At 34.1% G+C, this 22471-nt stretch overlaps 3 protein-coding genes and 3 non-coding genes across 10 annotated transcripts; 2 read left to right on the forward strand and 4 right to left on the reverse strand.

Annotated features, from left to right (window-relative positions):
- Nucleotides 1-2276: 2276 nt before the first annotated feature.
- On the forward strand, nt 2277-7341 carry LOC122607604. Of its 2 annotated transcripts, none has more exons than XM_043780618.1 (11): nt 2277-2368; nt 2462-2560; nt 2707-2791; nt 3753-3946; nt 4548-4630; nt 4751-4796; nt 4881-4937; nt 5456-5510; nt 5592-5692; nt 5784-5981; nt 6780-7341. In XM_043780618.1, exons 2-11 carry the CDS (start codon nt 2480-2482, stop codon nt 6948-6950), a joined length of 1071 nt encoding a protein of 356 aa, XP_043636553.1. In that variant the 5' UTR covers nt 2277-2368; nt 2462-2479; the 3' UTR covers nt 6951-7341. The 2 variants fall into 2 exon arrangements, with proteins under 2 accessions (XP_043636553.1, XP_043636552.1); XM_043780617.1 differs by having other exon boundaries at nt 2293-2368; nt 2455-2560.
- A 419-nt stretch (nt 7342-7760) lies between these two features.
- On the reverse strand, nt 7761-7834 carry TRNAV-AAC. The gene has a single exon. It is a non-coding gene; the product is annotated as a tRNA-Val (tRNA).
- Nucleotides 7835-11989: 4155 nt separating this feature from the next.
- Nucleotides 11990-12063, reverse strand: TRNAV-AAC. Its single transcript has one exon. It is a non-coding gene; the product is annotated as a tRNA-Val (tRNA).
- Nucleotides 12064-14760: 2697 nt separating this feature from the next.
- Nucleotides 14761-14834, reverse strand: TRNAV-AAC. The gene has a single exon. It is a non-coding gene; the product is annotated as a tRNA-Val (tRNA).
- Nucleotides 14835-15414: 580 nt separating this feature from the next.
- On the forward strand, nt 15415-21263 carry LOC122606486 (putative pentatricopeptide repeat-containing protein At5g59900). 4 transcript variants are annotated; one of them, XM_043779335.1, is made up of 7 exons: nt 15415-18178; nt 18269-18340; nt 19200-19371; nt 20118-20222; nt 20494-20694; nt 20773-20867; nt 20945-21263. In XM_043779335.1, the coding sequence occupies exon 1, from the start codon at nt 15460-15462 to the stop codon at nt 18139-18141; it is 2682 nt and encodes an 893-aa protein (XP_043635270.1). In that variant the 5' UTR covers nt 15415-15459; the 3' UTR covers nt 18142-18178; nt 18269-18340; nt 19200-19371; nt 20118-20222; nt 20494-20694; nt 20773-20867; nt 20945-21263. The 4 variants fall into 4 exon arrangements, with proteins under 4 accessions (XP_043635270.1, XP_043635273.1, XP_043635272.1 ...); XM_043779338.1 differs by having other exon boundaries at nt 20494-20672; XM_043779337.1 differs by having other exon boundaries at nt 19204-19371.
- Nucleotides 21264-21728: 465 nt separating this feature from the next.
- Nucleotides 21729-22471, reverse strand: LOC122607014 (histone H2A). The gene is made up of 2 exons (XM_043779932.1): nt 22188-22471; nt 21729-22106 (listed from the first exon to the last, which is right to left on the reverse strand). Exons 1-2 carry the CDS (start codon nt 22398-22400, stop codon nt 21861-21863), a joined length of 459 nt encoding a protein of 152 aa, XP_043635867.1. The 5' UTR covers nt 22401-22471; the 3' UTR covers nt 21729-21860.

Raw genomic sequence — 22471 nt, forward strand, 5'->3', positions numbered from 1 at the left:
GGGATGAATTTGTGTTTGAATATGATGGGACTAAAATTGTGTGCTTTATATGTAGATATATGATAATATATAATTGTAAGAATAATTGTAGTAGATATAGGAGAATTGATGCCGTAAAAATGTTGGGTCGATTGTTAAAGAAAATGGGAATCATTTTGAGTCAAATCGATCGAAGTTATTTTTTTCAAGATTCTTTCGAAACCTAAAACCTATTATTATCTGCAACCGTTGAAACTAGCTTCCATATTAACTACACCAAATTTAGATCGGTATCAAATACACATACTGTTTATGATATTAAAGATAAAATTAAATATGTATAATTTAAGAAAAGCTGTAAAAGAACAAACCAATGAATTAACATATAAAGAATGCAATTAAAGTTATGAAGGAAAAAACCGGTAAATTCGAATATAAAGAATGTAATGAAATTTAAATGAAGATAATGTAATACTTGAACATTGACAAAATCGTTTAACTTGTTCGTCTATCACTATATATCATGTCAAGGATTGTTGTTTGTTTTCTTAACTATACAATTAAAAAACTTCTTTTACTTTTGCTGTGATATTTGTTTTCATGAAAGTTTTAGATTGTTTAGTTAGATATATTGTTTTTTATATATATAATCATTGATAATTTAATAAGTTATAGAGTAACTAAAAATAAATTAAATAAGTTATAATTATTGTTAGATGAAAACTAATTGTAAGCCAAGTTGTTGTTGTTTTATTTATTAAAAAGATATTTTTTAAGTTATTTAATTAATTGAATATTTTGGATAAATATGAGTTTTATATTTTATGTATTTTATTCCAATAAAATTATTATTTAAAAAAAGGTTTAAAAGTGTAAATTGATGATAAAAATAAAAAAGGTGTAAATTATATTATGACATATGCTAATTTAATTAAATTAGAGAAAATTGATTCGCTACTAGATTTACATTATACGCAACAAAAGCACCTAAAGTACTAAAGTAAAATATATGGTGCCTCTAAAAAGACGTCTCAGTACAGTGTTCACAATGGCGTTTTCAACTATATTTAGCTATTTTGATCGAGCTAAAGCTTTATAGATGGTATTTTCTAATTATTTAGTGTGGGAAGCTTTTGTTACAATAGAAGCAGAAGTGATGTAGATTATTCAAGAATTGAAGTTTATTTGCTTTATAAAAAGATTAACGAGTGGTAGATTTTGATGGAGTCTCGCTTGGATGCTGGGGAGATCCATAGATCTGGATAGAGTCTCGAGAATAGTACGTGCGCTAGAAAAACTAAAAGTTATGATTGGTTAATTAAGATTAAGTCAATTGTTTTTCGGTATATATTAAAATTAAAATGGTAGCTTTTTTGGTAGATCAAAATACTTCAAAACTTATCTTAGTTCATACTTCATAGTTAGTTTTTGACTTTTTTTTTTTTACTAGTATGTCCCTTTTATCTATCATTTACATCTGATCATACTATTTATTCCAGTATTATATTATTTGTATTATAATTACATTTTGTAAGTAAAGAAGTAAATAAAAATTAGAAAAATCATACATCAATACTAGCTCGTTATCGTTAAAATCATCAAAGTATAAAAAGAAACAAATCTTTGTTGATAAAAAACATAACGAATGTACTAATTAAAATCGAAGAACATAAAATGCCTGTTAGCTTGGTGCATAACACTGTATTGTTTAGTTTTTTTAAGGGTGGAAAGAAAAAAAGTTTTGATAGAAAAATTATAAAATCCATTCTTTAGAAATTTTTTTAATTATAGAAAGGGAAGGAGTGGAAAGGATTAAAGGGGGAAGGTTAGTTATTTTTTCTTTAAAAGTTTTTCCCTTATTTTTGAGGTGATTAGATTGAAAAATTATTTTTTCTCTCATATCCTTTATTTTCTTAAGTTAGCTAAAGAATACAACTAAATAAAGAAATTCCTAATCACTTCAAAGTTTAGTGTTTAAAAATTGTAGAGAATATGATTTGTCTTGTATTTGTGACAATTAGTTTAGATTCAATAATTTAGTTGCTCACAGAAAAACTTTTTACATGAATATTAAACACCCAAAAATGGTTTTAAAAACATATTTACATAAACTTAAGGTGTGATAACAACATAACATATCTGAAAATTTACTTACATATTTTGTTGGTAGTCAAACGAAAACCAATAGTTTGTCTTTAATATCAGATTCCAACAAAATTACTACAAATACAAATAATAATTTCTTTACTACTATTATTATCTATTCTATATCTATATCTATATCTATATAATAATACAAAATAATTACAAATATCTGTTTATTAAACGGTGTCGCTTTTCCGCCACGCCACCCACACCGCCAGCGTCACCGTCGTGATCGTAACTGCCGGTATCAGATTCTCATTAATTAAAATAATAAATTAATACAACAATTAATTATAATTTGTGATATAATTAAATTTAAATTTTTTTAAGTTTTCAGAAATCAAACAAATGCGGAATGTCTCCATTTGCGGTAACTGCAAAAAGCTCTGCTTATTTCTCTGCCCTTACTCAAGAGATCGATAAAAAGCTTCATAAGGTTTTATCCTTATATATATAGATATAAATATAAATATAAGTTTATTACAATTTTATTTTGATTATGCGTAATTTGGTTGATCTGTTAAAATACAAAATTGATATAATATAATATATATATATATATAATATGTATGTATTATTCAGGCAATAGCTTCACCGAATCAGAGACGCGATTTATTACAAGCGTTATTCGCCGATATAGCTTTAGAAGTTGATGATCGTGCTAGAGGTATATCTATATGTTTAACATTTTTATATTAAAATATTTGGTGAATTATTGAAAATATTATAAAAATAATATGAAAAAAATGCGGTTAGGATGTTGTTGTGACGGTTGTGGAGGAATTAGAAATCAAATGATGATATGAAAGTTCGTTAGAGCGGTGCCAATCCGAAGAAGTAGTTGGTTTTTAGACCGGTGTGTAAAACCGTAGGCTCGGCTTTCTCACTTTAGCCTATGTGGTTTAATGATTTGGATTCACTCTATACTCTGATGTCGTATGGATAGAATACGGTCAATGCTGTTTTCAGCATGTAAAGATTGATGTGGAATATGGGGGGTATACTCACCGCCTTTTACCTAGAAAATGGTTGTGGTGGCTCTTAACTCACATTAAATATGTATGTGGCAAGGAATACTGTTCGGTGCAAGTTTTATGCTTCTATTCATTTGCTTGTTAGTGTGTCTAAGAAAGGGTGTGGTTTTCGATTAGAAAAGTTATAAAGGAATGTACTTGATGGATTTGGTGTAAAAATGCCGTACATATGACAGTTTCTGAGGTTACATTGGTATCAAATTTTGTTGGTATTGTGGTAATTTTAAGTAGATCTCAAGCAAGTTACGAAAAAGGTGTATTAATTCTGCTAAGGGATCTTACATCTAATGTTTTCCATTTGTAATATATTGTTTGTACGACTTATGACATTGGATTATATGGAATAGTATACTTTACAGAGTAGTCTTTTTTTACTTTGTGACATTTCATTATTGATTGGTTAAGTTGGAACCATTCATTATTTAGCTATTACTGCAATGATGTATGTTACATATAAAACAGACAAAGATTTGAAGGTGAGAAATTGCCACATTTAATACTGGTATATATTGACCAAATACCATTTAACTTTTCACCAAAGACTTATGTTGGGTATTTACATGGTCTTATTTTTCTGGAATGAATTTGGAACAGCTATAATTCTGGGAAGAGAAGATGCAGCTTCTGATTCATGGATAGATGCTAAAGCACCCATATGCTTTTATGATGTGCTTGCTGATCATTTTTCCTTGCAACCTGAGCTTGGGAAGCCAATACTTGTTTTGATTGTTCAACTCTGGAGCCAGCCATTTGCCTCCCATATTTTTGCTCTTCTGTTCCATAAATGGGTATGCAACTTATACAGGGCACCGCCTTTTTTATAAGATATACTTTGTTGAATTTGAAACATATTTTTAATCATAAAATTCATCAATCCGGAACACTTATTAGGCAGTTGTATCTATTTAGAACTTACAAGGTTAAAATTTGTGATTTATATTCATTTACACTGTCTAGTCGAGAAACTCATCAATCATTTGAACACCTAAACTCCAGAAGTAAATACCAATAGAGTCTTTGGATCATTCAGTACTTGATTATACTGTTGAGCTAATTCTATGTGTTTTCTTGAGTCATTGTCATTATCGATATATGTCTTGAATATGGAAATCATGCATCCGTTCTCTGTTCCTAATTATTTCAAGCTTATTATAAGTTTCGAACAATTTGTAGGGAGTTCCAAACATATATTTATGTATACATCTATCAATTCCATTTTTATGAACGATTTCGTCATTTATAGGGTTCCTAGTTTACATAAGTTTGGTACCTCTAGCATTATGTAAAGTTCCTTTTTAGACTTCGAATTTAATGCACAAGTCAACTGTGATAGATTGAATTATTTTCTTTTTCTTTGCTTAAGCTTACTGCTGTATGACCATCTTGCAGTTATTTGAAGTTGAACTTGATAGTGCGGATGTTCTTCTTCGTTACTCATCTGCTCTTGTGCAAGGTGCTACAAATATCTTCTGGTATGGGGTTTGCACTCATTCGATTTACTCATTGCAGCTTGTTAATTACGTCCACCCAGAAATGCATAGGGATACGATTATATTTTTGTAATCCTGATTAGCTTTTATCGTTTTATGTAGGATTGATGTCCAGACAAACACGACACACTTCCATAGTCTTTTCTCGGTATGAGGGCTTTAGTTTATACTATCTTTATTGCAAGCCTTGTAGAGACCTCTTTCGTGACAACTTTTTTTTAATTGGTTGTAGTATCTTCTTGTGGACGTTGCATTGGTACCTGAGAGGCTGAAGAAAATCCCTTTGCAGGTAAAGAATTATCTCTATGCATATTTTTAGGGAGGTTGTTTAGATCTGTGTTTTGAAAGTGATTTTGTCGTGGAATTTGTTTTTACTTGGGATGTGCTTCTGCTATTTGAGGCTGTAATTACCAGATACTCAGATGTTTAAATTAAATGTTTCACAAGCTCTCATTGTTTAGTATATCAGTTGATAAGATAAAAATGACATTTCTGTGAAAAATAGTAGTAACAATTTGTGAAATTAAAATAAAAGATTCTCAGATTAGGTTAAAAAGTGTACAATTAGTGATTTGAGTTTACTCTTAGATAATTAGATAATCAGACATTAAAAAACTGATTATTGCGACTTATATTGACAATCAAATAATCAGTTTCAAGGCACAGATCCATACACCCCTATGATACATATGGATATTAATATTATCTAGAGTCTTGCAATAAAGAGTTGATTGTATTTTAGCAACTATTCTTGCAATAAAGAGTTGATTGTATTTTAGCAACTAATTTTATCTTTATGATTTGCAGGCACAACGCGATCTCTTTCATCTTCTTTCAAGATTCATATTCCTTTATAATCAAGGTATTGGACAGCTGTCCTACTTTTTGATTAACTAGGATCATGCTTCAAACGTATTGTATGTGACTTCAAGGTTTCTGACAGTTGACAAGATTGAAAGCTTCTTAAAGAACTTTCCAGTATTCCCAAATGCTTTTTTCATTGGGGGTCCTGCAGACATATTTGTTATTGAACTAGCTGATCAGGTAACACCAGTAAACTATGTGTTTCATAAATTTACCATACTTAGTGAGGTGAAAGTCTTAACATGTTATGTTTGATTGGTCATTGGGGTAGCTTCAAAAATTGAAAGTGGAACCAGTGTTGTTACATTATCTATCCCACATTAAAGTTCTCCAAGGCCTGGAACTGAGAATGACTACAAGCACCAGACTTAAAACATGCTTGTACAGTTTCACTTCTCCTGGTGGTCCAATGTATCCAACAAGAGCTGTTCGTCATGCGGCCTGGGATGCTCTGGATTTTCTTTTCCCGGTGAGTAAAAATCGCTGCTGTTTGATAATAGAAATTTTTGATGCAAAAACAGCATGAGTTACTGATTTTGTTGGTTGGTTCTTGTTATTTTCTTTTCTCAAAGATTTTTTGAAATGGCATAGAGTGGCAATTTTGAGAGTTTGATCCATATACTTTTGAACAGGTCGATTTGGACCATGCCTTCATCTCAAACTAGTCAAATAGAAAAAGTTAGCTAAAGAGAAATGAAACGGGTTATATGGGTTGAAAGTCGCCCAATGTGTTTTAATGCATACGACCTCATGAATCACTGTTTTCAAAATTTTATAGTAGTGACATTGTAATATTACGATTTTTGCAATCGCCTTTAACACATTAGTTACTAATAATCCAAGTTCTGGCCCATTAACCAACAACACACTTCACACCTCGAGTTGCAAATTAAATTTCATTAAACTTAGAGAACCTGAACCTCTAATTGGAGATTATTTTAAAGCATTTTACTATCACACCAACCTTTTCTAGAAGTTTTTCCCCATTGAATTTAATGACTTTTTAACAGTACATTTTAAGATTCTAATCTATTGGTAGAAAAAATACCTTCTCTCTTCCTTATTTAGATTTACTTTAAGTGTTTACGGTTTTGTAGAGCTTTTACTCACTTACCATTCAAGTAAAAGTCTTTTCTGTGAAAGTTTTTAATAAAAAATTATGCCATTGAAGATGCTCTGGATGTGTGACCTCTTCTACTTTCAAGGAAAAGGTTTTAGTAATATGCGAGACGATTTTTAGATACATAACTCCTATGCTTTAATGCAGGTGGGGCGATATCCTCGACATATCATTAGTCTCTTTTTTCGGCTGATGTACCCATGGTACTGGCCATCATCATGTTGGAACTTTGTCTTGTCATGTATACAAGCAATTCTGTATTCAGTCTTAGGACTCATCTTTCCTCGCCATAAGTTAAGAGACCGGCATCAGTCTTAGCCATGGCTAGCTGATCTACAGACCATTGGTTAACCTGGTACCATTATAGTCTTGGTGGCTCTAGACAGCCGGCTAACTTGTACTTTTTCAGTGGAATCGCACAAGACTTTTGGTTTTCTTGAACTTATGCTGGGTTGTTGTAACTTATAGTAATTATGATAAGGCTTTATGTGCATTTATTTGTATGCAATGCGCATGTTTAAGTTTTGTGTAGGAACTATTGAGCAACTGAAGGTTACTCAACCGTGACTTCAAACTAAAAAGCAACTTGGTGTTGTATTTCGTTTTGTACTTTTCAGCAGTGCAGTTACAAATTTTCATTTTATGCCATCAAATTGTCTATAACATTAATTTAAAAGTGATACATGTAGTCAATATCTTTATTTTATCAGCTCTAACATGTATATACTTGATGATTGATTCAAATGCTCGCCGTGCTGAATTCCTTATAGTTCATGGTATATATCTGCAGCAATAGCCAAACATCAGAGGTATACTGAGTAGTGACCAGACACTCTTGGAAACATTTTGTGTTTAATCAAAGTTTGTCTGAAGCAAGGCGCAAGATGTTAGTTTGTTGGACTTGTTTCTTCTAGTTATTCCTCCTTTTTTGATGAATTTGACTCGTTTCAATTTCAACTTGATGCCTCCAGGGAACAATCCGAGTGGCGAGGTTGTTTTGTGATTTCTATTGTTTTACCTCACTTACGAATCTGATTTAAGAATGGCTAATTTTGTACAGCTAAATTGATTGATTAAAGTCCCGAAAGTCAAAGCATATAATAAAAGTTTTATATATGGAAAAAAACATGGCTTCGCCCGGGTTCGAACCGGAGACCTTCAGTGTGTTAGACTGACGTGATAACCAACTACACCACGAAACCGTTTTTACTCTTTTTACTACAATGCTATAATTTAACCGGAAAGTAATAATAGAGTTTTAATACTACTTTTTCACAATGAAGTGTTCATTTATGTTCCATCTGCTACTCTCGGTTTATGGTTCTCGGCAACTGGGCTTTTTTTTTTAAATAAATAAATAAATTTTGAATTGTTTGGTTCACATTTTATAAATTTTATACGACTAACCTTCACTCCTTCAGGCCAACAGAACAAAGCTCTAACTTGCGTTATTGCACTTGAAAGGTTTTCCTAATGCTACAATGTAAGCAACGACTCCTGTTAATCTTCCATTTCATTTGTACTAAAATAAACAATGAACCACACGAGACACATAATATATAGGTGATTGTGTTATGGCCGTCGGCAAACAATACAAGCAGGCTACATGACCCTATGTGATTAGACCCATAGTAACAATCACACGAAGTTCCAATGAGACCACAACAAGCCAACAACATGTCTGAGTAATCCTAATCTGAACGATGCAATCATTAAGAAAACTGACCATTTTACTTCGTTCTTTAAGGCACAATTCAAATGTCTTTTTGGTTTTTAACTAAAGCCATTTTGCCCATCGAAACATAGCTATAACATTGAAAAAGAACTTAAAAATGACAATTTTTATGCTTTGGTTCATGAGGGTGATAGCTTTGACATACATATCCTTAGAAGTTAATCTCTATTGTCGGTTGTTGTACTGATGGTACTGGCCATCATCATGTTGAAACCGTTGATACAGGCAATTCTGTGTTCAATCTTGAGACTTATCTTTCGTCTCCATAAGTTAACTAACCTACATGAGTCTTGACCATGGCTAAACAATCTATATATATAGTATATACCATCAGGCATCAGCAAACTGAAACAAGAATCACGCAGGCCTTTTGGGACTCCAGAGCTGATGTTGAGTTGTATTTAACAGTAATTATTCTCCTAAATTGAGAAGGCCACGTTCATATGCATTTGTTTATGTTCAATATGCATATATATTTAAAACTTAACCTGCGAGCTTTTGAGCAACGGCAGGTTACACTTACACCACATTCCATAGTCAGGTTAAAGCAAGTGCTTGACTTCAAATCTTCATTGATTAGTTTTAATTAGGGCTTTCTGTCGTGAGTTGCAGTGTTTGATTATTGCCTAGTATTCATGCTACCATCTCTAAAGAACTCGTAAAAACACCACTTGCATACTCGGTGCAGAAATCATTGCCTTTAAATAAAAACGTTGTGAGTAAATAATCGGCGATTTAAATTAAATTGCTGCTGAAAGCTTGTGTCAAAGTCCAACACCATGCGTCCCATTACCTATCAAAAGCAGAAATCTGAATTCTCAATTCTATAACTCTTTGTTCTCCTTCTGATTGATGATCCTGTTTCATAAATCCTATTACTTTGAATATATTAGACTAATGGGAGCACGCTTTATGAGGAAGCCCTTCATAGGGGCATCTCTTAACAAGTGGCAATCCACTCATCAAGGTTTCCTCTCATTTTATCTTGGAGCAAGGCTTCTCAAAGGAAGCCCTTCTTGTGGGCCAAACTTGTATTTTTTATTTTTTTGTTTTATGTTTTCTTTAATAAAACTTTATTTTTTACAATTCTTTACCTTTAGTTTTTACATTTGCAAAAAAGAATCTTCAAAATTGAGAATGTCCAAAATATCACTAAATTCGTTGGGTTTGGATGTGACTGAAAGTATGTATGACACAGTTTGTCTGGAAATAAACTAGTTTTATTGAGATACCCATTGAATGAATTTGTTATTACCATGTTATAAGCCATTTCACAATATAAAGTCAATGCAACAACAAATGGATCGTTGGTGACAAAAGCTACATACATCTTTAACTTAAACAAGAATATATATATATATATATATCACAATCCCATCAGAATCCATAACACAAGAAAACAGAGTCCATATATCACAAATGCCATAACCACATTCGGACTTACACAAGAAACCGCCTGGGCGGTAATACCGACGCTCCCTCAAGCTCTCACCCTCTTCCTCCGTGGTGTTTAGATCGATATTAACTCGCGTAGCAGTCTAGCAGACCCTTCACTTTGGGGCTCGGACGAATCGGGCGTCGTCTTTGACCTCTTCCTACTCGGCTCACCAAGAGTACCCTTTGGATTCCAATCGGTTATCACATCAAACTTGGAGCTATTTCTTAAATAATCCCACTCAGCAAGATAGGCAAAATTCGGTAACTTTTTAACCGCTTGATACTCCTGAAGGCAAAATTCGGTAACTTTATAAATGGATAGTTTTAAACTTTGTCTTGTAAAAGCCAAAACAAAAAAGTGGAAATGGGGAACTTTGTCTGATGACAGAGGAGGTTTTTAACTTATCCATAGCTTTTTTAAAACGAATATAACTTATTAAAAAATACGTTTTTATTAATTAACGTGAGTCCACACTGTATAACTATATTAATCCTTCCTGTATCATCGTTAATGGGGTGCCAATTTCTACAGTTTGAGTACAACGACTGACTTATGACTAAATATGTTTAATATTAATCGAAAATAGCTATATATCTAGTTATCTAGTACTTGAATTACATGCAATTAACCATATATATATATATACGAGTATGGTATCCGCGCAATGCGGCGACGGTGGTGAAAAAGACAGTCTAGTGGTGTCGGTGATGGTACTATTGGTGGTGGTGGTAGTGTCAAGTGGTGTAGGTGGAAATTTTTAGAAGATAAGGGCTTAAAGTGTTAAGTATTAAAATAAGGTTTTATAGTGTAAATTAATTCATTAAGGGCAAAGTTGGTAATTTATAAAACTCTTTCCATAGTGGGTTTTTATTAAGGGGCAATTTAGTAATTTCGTATGTGACATATGAGTAACTATTTCTAATTTGAGGGGGGTGCATAATCTTTATAAAGGAGTATAAATATAAAGTTTTTAGTAAAATACCTATACAAAAATGTTGGAGTGACTCTCTTAAAGTTCTTTCTGACATGTGCAAATACTCGTCTAGTTGGTCGCTAGCCAAACCGTATGCAAGTTGTCGTATTGTGGACGTACATTTTTGTATCGGCGTGAAACCAAGCTTCCCGGCACCATTATATCTTTGTTGAAAATACCTATACTCCCTCACCAAGTCACCGGTAATCCTTAAAAATAAAGGTTTATGCATACGGAAACGACGCCTAAATTGCCTCGGGTTGAATGTTGGTGCATCAACAAAATAGTCTTGCATCAACCGTTGTTCGGCCTCCTCCCGTCGCCTATCAATAACAACCCTACTATGAAATCCCCTCGGTGGTGGTTCTTCATCTTCATTTTCGGCCACAACATGTCTAACTAAGTTAATGGCTAACACTACCGCACTTTCGACGGCGTCATCGTATTCGTCAAAGACCCATAGAATAATAGAAGATGATGATGAAGATGATGAAGAAATATCATTGGGCTCCATAGATGAAAGGATGAATAATTGTGTGTAAATGGAATAAAAATTTGTATATAGATAGATAGTTGTGAAAATATGGTTGTGAAATATGTGTATATATATTAAATAAAAAGGGGTTAAGTGAAAAAAAAAAAGAAAAACAATAAAAGGGGGTTAAGTGAAAAAAAAAGAAAAACATTAAAAAACATTGAAAGAGCCGTTTGGTTCTCCAACGTCTTTTTTCTTCTACAAATTGAAGGCTTCAATTATTTCACGCCTACCAATGCTATTTGACCAATAACGCCCAACAGGGCAATGTTCATGGCGTTGCACGGCTTTCGAGGGCGTTTCGGAGAAAAAATTGGAAAAGTAACGTTGTCTCGCGCCTTGTACCGTTTAGTCTTACGTGAAGAATAGAGCAGCATAAAAGAGAAACACGAGATTAACAGCTTCTTGAATCTCAATATCACAAGTTTCATTTTTTTTTTCTCTAGTAAATTCGGGTCCAAAAATACAAGTGAAGTTAGCTATCGACAAAGATAAAAGAAATTCGATTGAAGAAGTAATAAGCTTACACAAGTTTAAGATATTACTTATTCAATTTCTATATATGAAGCATGGTTAAGTTCAGTCACAAAGGCAACACTTAAGCTAATATGGAATTATGGATTAAAACTATTCAGCCTAAAAAAGTTGCAGTTTTGACAAAAAAAAAATTAGAAAATGGCTTCGCCCGGGTTCGAACCGGAGACCTTCAGTGTGTTAGACTGACGTGATAACCAACTACACCACGAAACCAACTTGTGTTATTTAGCTAAAAAAGTAGTTATTTAATGGGATAGTTATATTTGTATTTTTTAGAAGTTTTAATTTGTACATCTGACTGCAAGTTTTCCTTGGAGCTTTTGGCCTTTCACTGGAGTTGCAGTGAGCATAATGCAAGTTAATCAGCCATTTTGATCGATATGCTAGACTCGGTGTATGATTCTTCACTACTTCATCGGTTAATAAAAGGTGCTCGAAAGGAACAATTACAGATGTGTTCAACTAACTTGTAAAGCTTTCCTAGTGCTTGATATTTGTAGCTGTGCTAGTCAACCATCTGTAAATTAAGTTCCGTCGACTTGGAGCAATTTTTTGCTCGGTATATGTCATCAAATATGTGATTTTATTCTTCATTTCATTTTTAGATTTCATTTGTACTAAAACAAAGCATGAACCGTCACGAAACACATGATATATAGCCATATAGGTAATTGTGTTATGACCGGCGGCAAACAGTACAAGCAGTGAAGCGGGCTACATTGACTTTGTTCTTTTAAAATGACAATTCTTATGCTTTGATAGCTACAACAAGAAAAAAAAAAAATTAAATGACAATTCTTATGCTTTGATTCATGAAAGTGATGCACCGATGGTACTGACTATCATCATGCTGGAACTATTGATACAAGCAATACTGTGTTTAATCTTGAGGCTTATATTTCCTCCCCATAAGTTAACTGGCTGCCCTGCATAAGTTTTGACCATGGCTAACCGATCGACATACCATCAGTAAAACTAATACCAAGTAACTCGTGGTGGCTTGAGACAACAGCTAACTTGTATTGTTTCTGTTTGGGACTCCTGAGCTGATGTTGTGTTGTTGCATTTAACGGTAATTATTCTCCTAAGTTGAGAAGGCCGTGTTCATATGCATTTGTTTTTATGCAATACACTCTATTTAAAATTTAATCTGCGAGCTTTGAGAAACGACAGGTTACACCACATTCCATAGTCAGGTCAATGTAAGTGCTTAACTTAATTAATATCTACATGTTCTAAGGTTTAGGTCTTTATATCGTGAGTTGCAGTGCACAAATTATTGCCTACAAAAAAACAAACTTTGTGGGATCTGAGTGAAAAATCAGCTACTTCAGGCACAAATTAAGGCAATACTTAAGGCTATATGGACTCAAACTAGAGGCCAACAGCACAAAGCTCTAACTTTGCATTATTGTACTTGAAAGGTTTTCCTAATGATACTATGTAATCAACTCCTGTTCATCTTTCTTTTCATTTGTACTAAAACAAACCATGAACCATCACGAAACACATGATATATAGGTGATTGTGTTATGGAAGGCGGGAAACATAACAAGCAGACTACATTGACCCTCTATATATGATTAGACCCATAGTAAAAATTACACGAAGTTCCAACGAGACCGCAACAAACCAACAACATGTCTGTGGGTAATCCTAACCTGAACCATGTAAGTATCAAGGAAACTAGCCATTATTTTACTTGGTTCTTTTAGTCACAGTTCAAATATCTTTTCGTTTTTAATTAAAAGCCATTTGCCCGTCGAAACATAGCTACAACATTGATAAAAAAAAAAAATACCCTTTGAAATGACAATTTTTATGCTTTGATTCATGAGAGTTATATCTTTGACATACATATCGTTAGACGTTACTATCTATTGTTGGTTGATGCACCGATGGGCGATGGTACTGGCCATCATCATGTTGGAACCGTTGATACAAGCAATATACTATGTTCAATCTTGAGGCTTATATTTCCTCGCCATAAGTTAACTGACTAACTGATTTACATACCATCGGCAAAGCTGATACCAAGTAAGTCTTGGTGGCTTGAGACAACAACTAACTTGTATTACTTGTAGACAAGAATCAAGCAGGCCTTTTAATTAGGACTCCTGAGCTGATGTTTTGGGTTGTTGTATTTAACGATAATTATTCTTTTAAATTGAGAAGGCCGCGTTTATATGCATTGTTTGTATGCAATATGTACGGTCAGTTTAAAATTTAATCGTGGAGCTTTTGAGAAACGGCAGGTTACACCACTATCCATAGTCAGTTCAAAGCAAGCTGCTCAACTTAATTTTTAGGATTTTCTATCGTGAGTTGCAGTGCTCGATTATTGCCTAGAATTCGTGCTTCAATTCCAAGAACTCGTGAAACATCACTTGCATACTCGGTGCAGAAATCATTGCCTTTAAACAAACTTTGAGGGATCTGAGTAAAACTTCGGCGATTTAAAACTGTTGCTGAAAGCTCGTGTCAAAGTCCACCACCATGCGTCCCATTACCTATCGAAAGCAGAAATCTGGATTCTATAAGTCTTTCGTTCTCCTTCTGATTGATGACCCTTTTTCATAGATCCTGTTACGTTGAATATTACATCAAGAATAGTGAAGAGATGAAAAATAAAACACGCGATTAACAGCTTGTTGGATCTTAACATCATACATTTTTCTTGTAGTAACTTCGGGTCTAAAAAATCCAAGTGAAGTTAGCGATCGAGTATCGACAAAGATAAAAAAAATTTCTACTGAAGATGTAATAAGCTTACACAAGTTTAAGATCTTACTTATTCAATTTCTATGAAGCATGGTTAACTTCAGTCGCAAAGTCAAACACTTCAAAGCTAATATGGACTAAAACTATAGAGCCTAAAAAAGTCAGTTAAAACCAAAAAATAAAACAAAATGGCTTCGCCCGGGTTCGAACCGGAGACCTTCAGTGTGTTAGACTGACGTGATAACCAACTACACCACGAAACCAACTTGTGTAATTTAGCTAAACAAATAATTATTTACTGTGAAAGTTATATTTGTATCTTTAGAGTTTTAACTAACACATATCTGACTACAAGATTCCCTTGGAGCTTTTGGCCTTCCACTAGAGTTGCAATGAGCATAATGCTAATTAATCAGCCATTTTGCTCGATATGCTATACTCGGGTGTATGATTTTCCACTAATTCATCAATGAAAAGTGCGCGTAAACGATTGCAGAAGTGTTTAACTAACTTGTATGTAAATCTTTATTAGCACTTGATATTTGTCGTTGTGCAAGTTGACCATCTGTATGTTAAGTTCCGTGGACTTGGAGCAATAATATATGTACGTCGAATATGTGATTTTGTTTAGCATTTTATTATTAGGTTTAAAACTTAAAAGTAATGTGATTTATTTGACGCTATTTTAGCTGGGTAAAAGTGAAATTTATGCAATTTTTGATCTAATATTAACTTAGTTCACTTTGAAACATTTTTAAAAAAATTGAATTTCAATTAAAAATAAATAAAGACTCTAATTTGACCAAAAATTGAAGTGTTCAATTCAATTTATCGTTCCTAAAGTACACCACTGTCAAACTTCTCAACATTTTCATTTTCCACCTAAAAATGAAAAACATCCACCGTCACCGTCACCGTCACCGTCACCTCCGCCCATCTCCGACCACCACCACATCTCCGTCACACCCCACCACCGACACCCACCACTCCACCACCGACACCAACCTAATCTCCACTCTCACCACCATAATCAAAACCAACCAAAATTATAACGAAACATCATCATATTTCAACAACAACAACCTTAAACCGCACCACATAGAACAGGTACTTATTAACACCTTAAAATTTCCAAAATCATCTTTACGTTTTTTTAATTTTTTAGGCTTACATAAAAACTTTAATCATTCGACGATGTCGTTTTGCATTTTAATACATTCTTTAGCTCAGTCTAATTACTTATGGCCTGCAATTTCCTTAATCCAAACTTTATTGTTTCGAACACCCGGGTCGAAAAATGTCGAAATTATGTTTGAATGTTATTATAATTGTTATAAAGATTTGAACTTTAGTACTAGTTTAGGGTTTGATTTGCTAGTTAATGTGTTTATTCAAAGTAAACGAATCTTGGACTCGTTTACGGTTTTGTGTTTGATGAAACATAAGGGGTTGAGGGTCGAGATTAGGACGATTAGCGATGTGTTTAACGGATTGGTTAGGATTCGTCGGTTTGATTTGGTTTTGAGGTATTTTGATGAGATGAGGGAAGATGGTATTGAGGGGAATGTGTATATATATAGTACTGTGATTCGGTGTTTGTGTGAGGTTAAGGATTTTGATAGGGCGATGGAGATGGGGAGACGGTTGGAAAATGAAGGGAATATTGTTGTGTATAATGTGTTGATTCACGGGCTATGTAAAGGGCAACGGATGGACGAGGCGATGGAGGTGAAGGACGGGTTGCGGTTGAAGGGTTTGAAAGCGGATGTTGTGACTTATTGTAGTTTAGTTATGGGGTTTAGTAAGTTGCGGCGGTTTGAGAGTGCTCGGGTTTTAGTTAGGGAAATGGTAGAGGCGGGATTTGTTCCAAGTGAGGCGGTTGTTTCGGGTATGGTTGATGGGTTGAGAAAAAACGGGGATGTTATTGGTGCGTATCATTTTTTGAATGATTTGGAGAGTGTTGGAGGGGTGCCGAGTTTGTTTGTTTATAATGCGTTGATTAACGGGTTGTGTAGAGAGGGGCATGTGCTTGAAGCGGAAAAGCTTTTTAGAAATATGGGTGTGAAAGGTTTAGCCCCGAATGATGTTAGTTACTCGATTATTATCGATTCGTTGTGCAAAAGAGGGAATCTTGATAGTGCACGTGCTCTTCTTGAAGAAATGAATAATGCAGGTATACGAATGTCTGTTTATCCGTATAATTCTTTAATATTTGGAGCTTGTAGGTTAGGAAAACTACATATTGCGGAATCATTTTTTGACGATATGGTTTGTCAAGGTTTAAATCCGACTGTTGCGACATATACGTCTTTGATAGACGGCTGTTGTAAACAAAAAGATGTGCCCAAGGCGTTGAGGCTGTATCATGAGATGACGAGAAAAGGGGTTTTTCCAAACACGTATACATTTACTGCACTGATTTCTGGTCTCTGTCGTGCAAAAAGGATGGAAGAAGCACGTGCTTTGTTTCATGAAATGGTGGAAAGAAATATCATGCCAAATGAGATAACGTATAATGTGATGATTGAGGGGTATTGTCAAGAAGGAAATACGATAAAGGCATTTGAACTGTTTGATGATATGGTGAACAGGGGTCTTAAACCAGATACGTATACCTTTAGATCGTTAATAAGTGGTCTTTGTTTGATAAATAAGGTTTCTGAAGCTAAAGAATTCGTAAATAGCCTTAAGAAGCAGCATCACAAGCTAAATGAAATGTGTTATAGTGCTCTCTTGCAAGGGTACTGCCAGAACGGATGTCTCGATGATGCAATTAATGCTTGCAACGAGATGGTGGAAAATGGGATCAAAATGGACCTCGTTTCTTATTCTGTGCTTATAAATGGATCCGCTAAACATGGTGATGTAGCTAAGTTACTATACTTTTTGAAAGAAATGCATGATCGGGCAATGAAGCCTGATAATGTTTTATATACTAGCTTAATTGACGCTTTTGGCAAAGCAGGAGATCTTCGAAAAGCGCTTGGGTATTGGGTTATAATGATTGGTGAAGGATGCAACCCTAATGTTGTGACATACACCGTAATTATAGATTGTTTATGTAAATTAGGATATGTTGATGATGCCGAAATTTTATTCAAGGAGATGCTAGTTAATGGCATAATTCCGAATCATGTTACATATGGGTGCTTCCTTGACTGCCTTACTAACGAAGGGCATATGCAAAAAGCAGTAGTCCTTCACAATGTAATGCTTGAAGGGTCTCTAGCAAATACTGTTACGTACAATATATTGATCAGGGGTTTCTGTAAAGTAGGTAGACTTCAAGAAGCTACTGAGGCTTTGGTAGAGATGTATAATAGTGGCATATTACCTGACCATGTAAGTTACTCAACCATTATTTATGAATATTGTAGAATCGGTGATATACAAAAAGCAATTAAACTATGGGGCTCCATGATCGATAAGGGTTTGAAACCAGATATAGTGGCATATAATATTATAATACGGGGTTGTTGTGTGGCTGGAGAATTGACCAAAGCAATTGAATTCCGTGATGACATGATAACAAGAGGGTTGAAGGCAGATCAAACTATACTACAGCTATGATGCCTATTTTAGCCTTTGTTTTCATGAAATGATCAATGTAAGATTTTGTGCCACATAAAGCTTAATATCGTTTGAAGTAGTTACTATATGAGGTAATTATGGTAATATGTCAAACTTGCTTGTGCAGCTTCACTTCTTCTGGTGGTCATGTGTCACCAACGAGAGTTACTTATCATGCAACCAGTGGGTGCTTGTCATGGTTAGTAAACTTTAGTATGATTCATAATTTGTTAACTTTTTAGTAGAAATTGCTACATTTTTTGGATTTTATAAGCTGCTCCCTCCTTCCCATTAATTTGTCTCTAATCTGTTAGTTTGTCTCAAAATAGCTGTCCGCATTTACAGAAAGACATCTTTTGTCTCGAGTTTCCTATTATACCTTACTATTATTGCAGCTTTTGAAGTCAGATCTGTCTTAAATGCAAGGTTAAAACTTAAAAGGCATTGTATCGAGTAAATGCTTCATTAGTAAAACCTATTTTATAAAATGTGTTTTTCATGGATGTGGACAATTAAAATTGGGCATGGGGAAGTTTTAATTTTTGAGGTGATTCAGGTCCTATTCCTTTGGACATTTATATAATTGCTGGGCAGAGTTGAGAGTTGCTACTCTCGAGCTATATTTTTTCATAATGTGAGTGTGGTTGGTTGTCCGTTGTCCAAGTATGTCATCTGTAACTTGATTTTACTTGCGGAATTATGTTCTTAGCCCGTGTTAAATGCAATCTATAATGATATGATGAACCAAAAAAGGAGACTGAAAGAAAGTAGATGAAGAAAGTTCTAATTCTGAATTGACTTGATAATTTAGCAAATTAAAATTGATAAATCAGAACTTGTATTTACTAAGGATGGTGTAAAGACAATATATAATATTATGTAGCTAATTTATTTGATTTGTGGGTTATGCATTTTCTTCGATATTTTTCTTTCATCCTTATTTTTTCCCTTAATAATAGTGGATAGTATACAATAAATAGCTCATAATTTAAAACCGAAAAGAAGATTATGGGGTTTGGACACTGAATTATGAGATTCGTCTGATTTTGTGTATGAAGCTAGATTAGCATGGTTGAAGCTGGTGGGAATCAAACCTGGGATGTATTTTGGAGAATCCCAAGTGTTCACTGCTTGGCATGGGCAGTCATAACATTCCTCGATGCATTTTTGAGGCTCTAACTCATTTTAGAAGAAGAGAATACAAACTTCGTTAATCTTCTTTGACATAAGGTAATATCAAAGCAAATCTTAATCTCCTGATTTTTTTCTACTTATTAAGTTTGAAATGTTGACATGAATTTACTCACCTGCCGAGTTCAATATCTGAGAGTGAAATGAGTACATTTACGCTTTACCTGTAACACATAATATTAAGTAGAACTCGCAAAATATACAGGTTGGAGCTTGGGTTAGGCTGGTTTGGCCAACCAACCCCTTTTGACCATCTTATAACTAGTTAATGTGTTCTTGTGATTACGAAATATGTATAAATGCAACTAAAAGTGAATTTAATAAAATTAGATGACTGAGACTTTGTAAGGATTTCAATAAACTTTAGATGACCTTTGACCCGTTTGACTAAATCTTTTGACTGCTATCTTTTTAGTTTAATCATTTGACCCATACCTATTAAATGCAACCTGGATTGACCTATTTCGTATACATGGGTTGATGTTGTCATCTCTGGTTTCCAGGGTAATACTCCTTTGAGGGTTACACCTGTGGTTCTTGAAATTGTTTGAGTGATTGAATCTAGTCTAAGCTCAGAAACTAATTATTGTGGCTTAAATGTTCACTTCTGGTCTGTACTCATAATATAAATCCAACAACCGCTGTTTGGCATACTACTTATGTTTTAATATCTTCTACATATGCATGCCTTTGGAAACTTTTTATTTCATGTTACCAGCTTTTAAAATAAAATTGGAACACTTTTTACCAATTATAACTTTATAAGTCCTTTTAATGTGTAGCAGTGTTCTGGGGGGCAAGTTGAGTTTATCAAATAACCAAAACTATCAGACTTGTGAGGGGAATTACAACTAAAAAGAGCTAGTTTCCTTGCCGATTGCCTGGTTCAGGTTAGCAAACAGCAATATAGTCGACATATTATAATCTGATCTTATCTAATAGTATAATAATGTTTTGTCGGAACTTTATCTGGTCTTTTCTAGCCATGAGTATTGAGTTGAGCCTTCCAACTTAATTTAGATGTTGATACGAGTTCAATCATAGAGGGTCGATGTTGCCTGCTTGTGTTGGTTGAAATTTTAGAATCACCTGTTTGTTATGTATTTCTTGTCAACAAGTTTTTATGTATTTTATTAGTCGTTTATGTTTTGTATTTTTCAGGTTAGGGGGCAAATGTGATGGAAAATTAATAGTGATAGTGGTTTTGTGAGAGTCCTGATTTCCAGGCATGTGTGTGATTTAGGAGTACAATAGAATAGAATGTCGTTCAGAAAAAAGAAGAAGATGCTTATGTTATAGAATCAGAAAGACTACAATGGTGCAGATTCGAAGCCTTAGCTGTATGTCACTATGTCTTGAATGGTTAGTCTAACAAACTCGATAGTGTGCTGGATCATCTTGAAAGCCTGGTTGAATAAATTACTTGTATGCTACATCTAGGTGCTAGTAGATACTCGCTTCAAACTGCACTGACAGTTTCATCTCATCTGCTCCAAATGCTGCACAAGTCTGTTTGATTATCGCATAGTCTAAACGTACGTGATCATCTCACTCTCCACTTAAATTTAGAAGAAAATATAGATATATACTTATCTACGTCATTGCATTCTAGATGGAGAAGAAATGACATCAGGGAGACAGAGATGACGCCACTTGGCCCTTCCGACGATGTATAACAGGGAATAAATCTGGATCGTGCTTGTTTTCAAAAATTTTGGATCGACAGTGTGGTCTTGTGCCCCGTATGGGATAAATGCTTTTATATTAGAAACTTATTAGATAACTTTTGTTTACGCAGTTCGCAATAGGACACTATTTTAAAGCGCCATCTTTGACATGCCAATTTCTATCATTATTATGTAGTTAGTCTTCTGTTCGAACCCATCTGTCACTCTTCTTAAAATTTTGATTATTAAATAGAATTTGGTTGAGTTGGTTCGGCCCATGAAGTTCCTGCATAAATTTCTTTGGAAAATTACACAATTGAAGTAGTTTTGAAATGCAAAAAGGTTTTATCAAACATATACTCGTATTAATCAAGGGGTTAACATAGATGTTGCAATTTGCAACAACACGTAGCGGGTAGTAATTTTTTTATGTTTTACTTACTCACGTCGTGAAGTTCATTGTGAAGACAACACGATATTACAGACTTAACTAAAGAGGTAAATTTATTTTTTTTATTTTTTTTAACGGCAGAACTAAAGAGGTTCATAGTTTAAGAACATAGAAATAAAAAAAAATAACTTTCATCTACAATTATGGTTATTGAATATTGATTTTGGATCTAGATCTAATTCTTAAAAATTATAATTACTACAGTTCGGCCAAACAATTTGATATCCAATTAATTAAATTTATAAAACTAATAATAATAATAATCTTAACAAATAATAGGTAAGAAACAAGAAGTTCCATTGATTCATTAATAACACCTGATTACATCAACTAACCATACATACTATTTCTACCATCTCTAACCAAACCAAACCAAAACACTTTCAACAATCAATTAATTATTAATCCATCTAAGCAGCCGCGGCCTTCTTAGGTGACTTGGCAGCCTTAGCCGGCGACTTTGGTTCTTTCGTGGCGGCGGTTTTCTTAGGCAACAAAACCGGGTTAATGTTTGGCAACACACCACCATGTGCAATTGTCACACCAGCCAACAGTTTTCCTAACTCTTCGTCATTCCTGATTGCCAACAATACATGTCTAGGTATTATTCTGTTCTTCTTGTTGTCCCTCGCCGCATTTCCAGCCAATTCCAACACCTATTTTTCCATTTAAAAAAAAACACATATATAAATAAATATATAATACATAAATATCATTGTATAGGATAGAGATGGTACTTCTGCTGCGAGATACTCGAGAACAGCAGCAAGGTAAACAGGGGCACCGCTACCGACACGTTGTGCATACCGGCCTTTTTTTAAAAACCGGCCGATTCTGCCGACTGGGAATTGTAGACCGGCTTTGATTGAACGGGTTACGGCCTTCTTTCGTGGACCAGCACCGGCTTTTCGGCCTCCGAAACCTTTCTTTGCTTTTGTTTGTGATTCCATTTGTTGAATTTTTTTGATAACTAAAGAGAAGTTTTGTAAAAATGATAAGAGAGAATTTGGGTGTGTTTGTG

This window comes from Erigeron canadensis, chromosome 7, assembly GCF_010389155.1.
Source record: "Erigeron canadensis isolate Cc75 chromosome 7, C_canadensis_v1, whole genome shotgun sequence".
NCBI lineage: Eukaryota > Viridiplantae > Streptophyta > Magnoliopsida > Asterales > Asteraceae > Erigeron > Erigeron canadensis.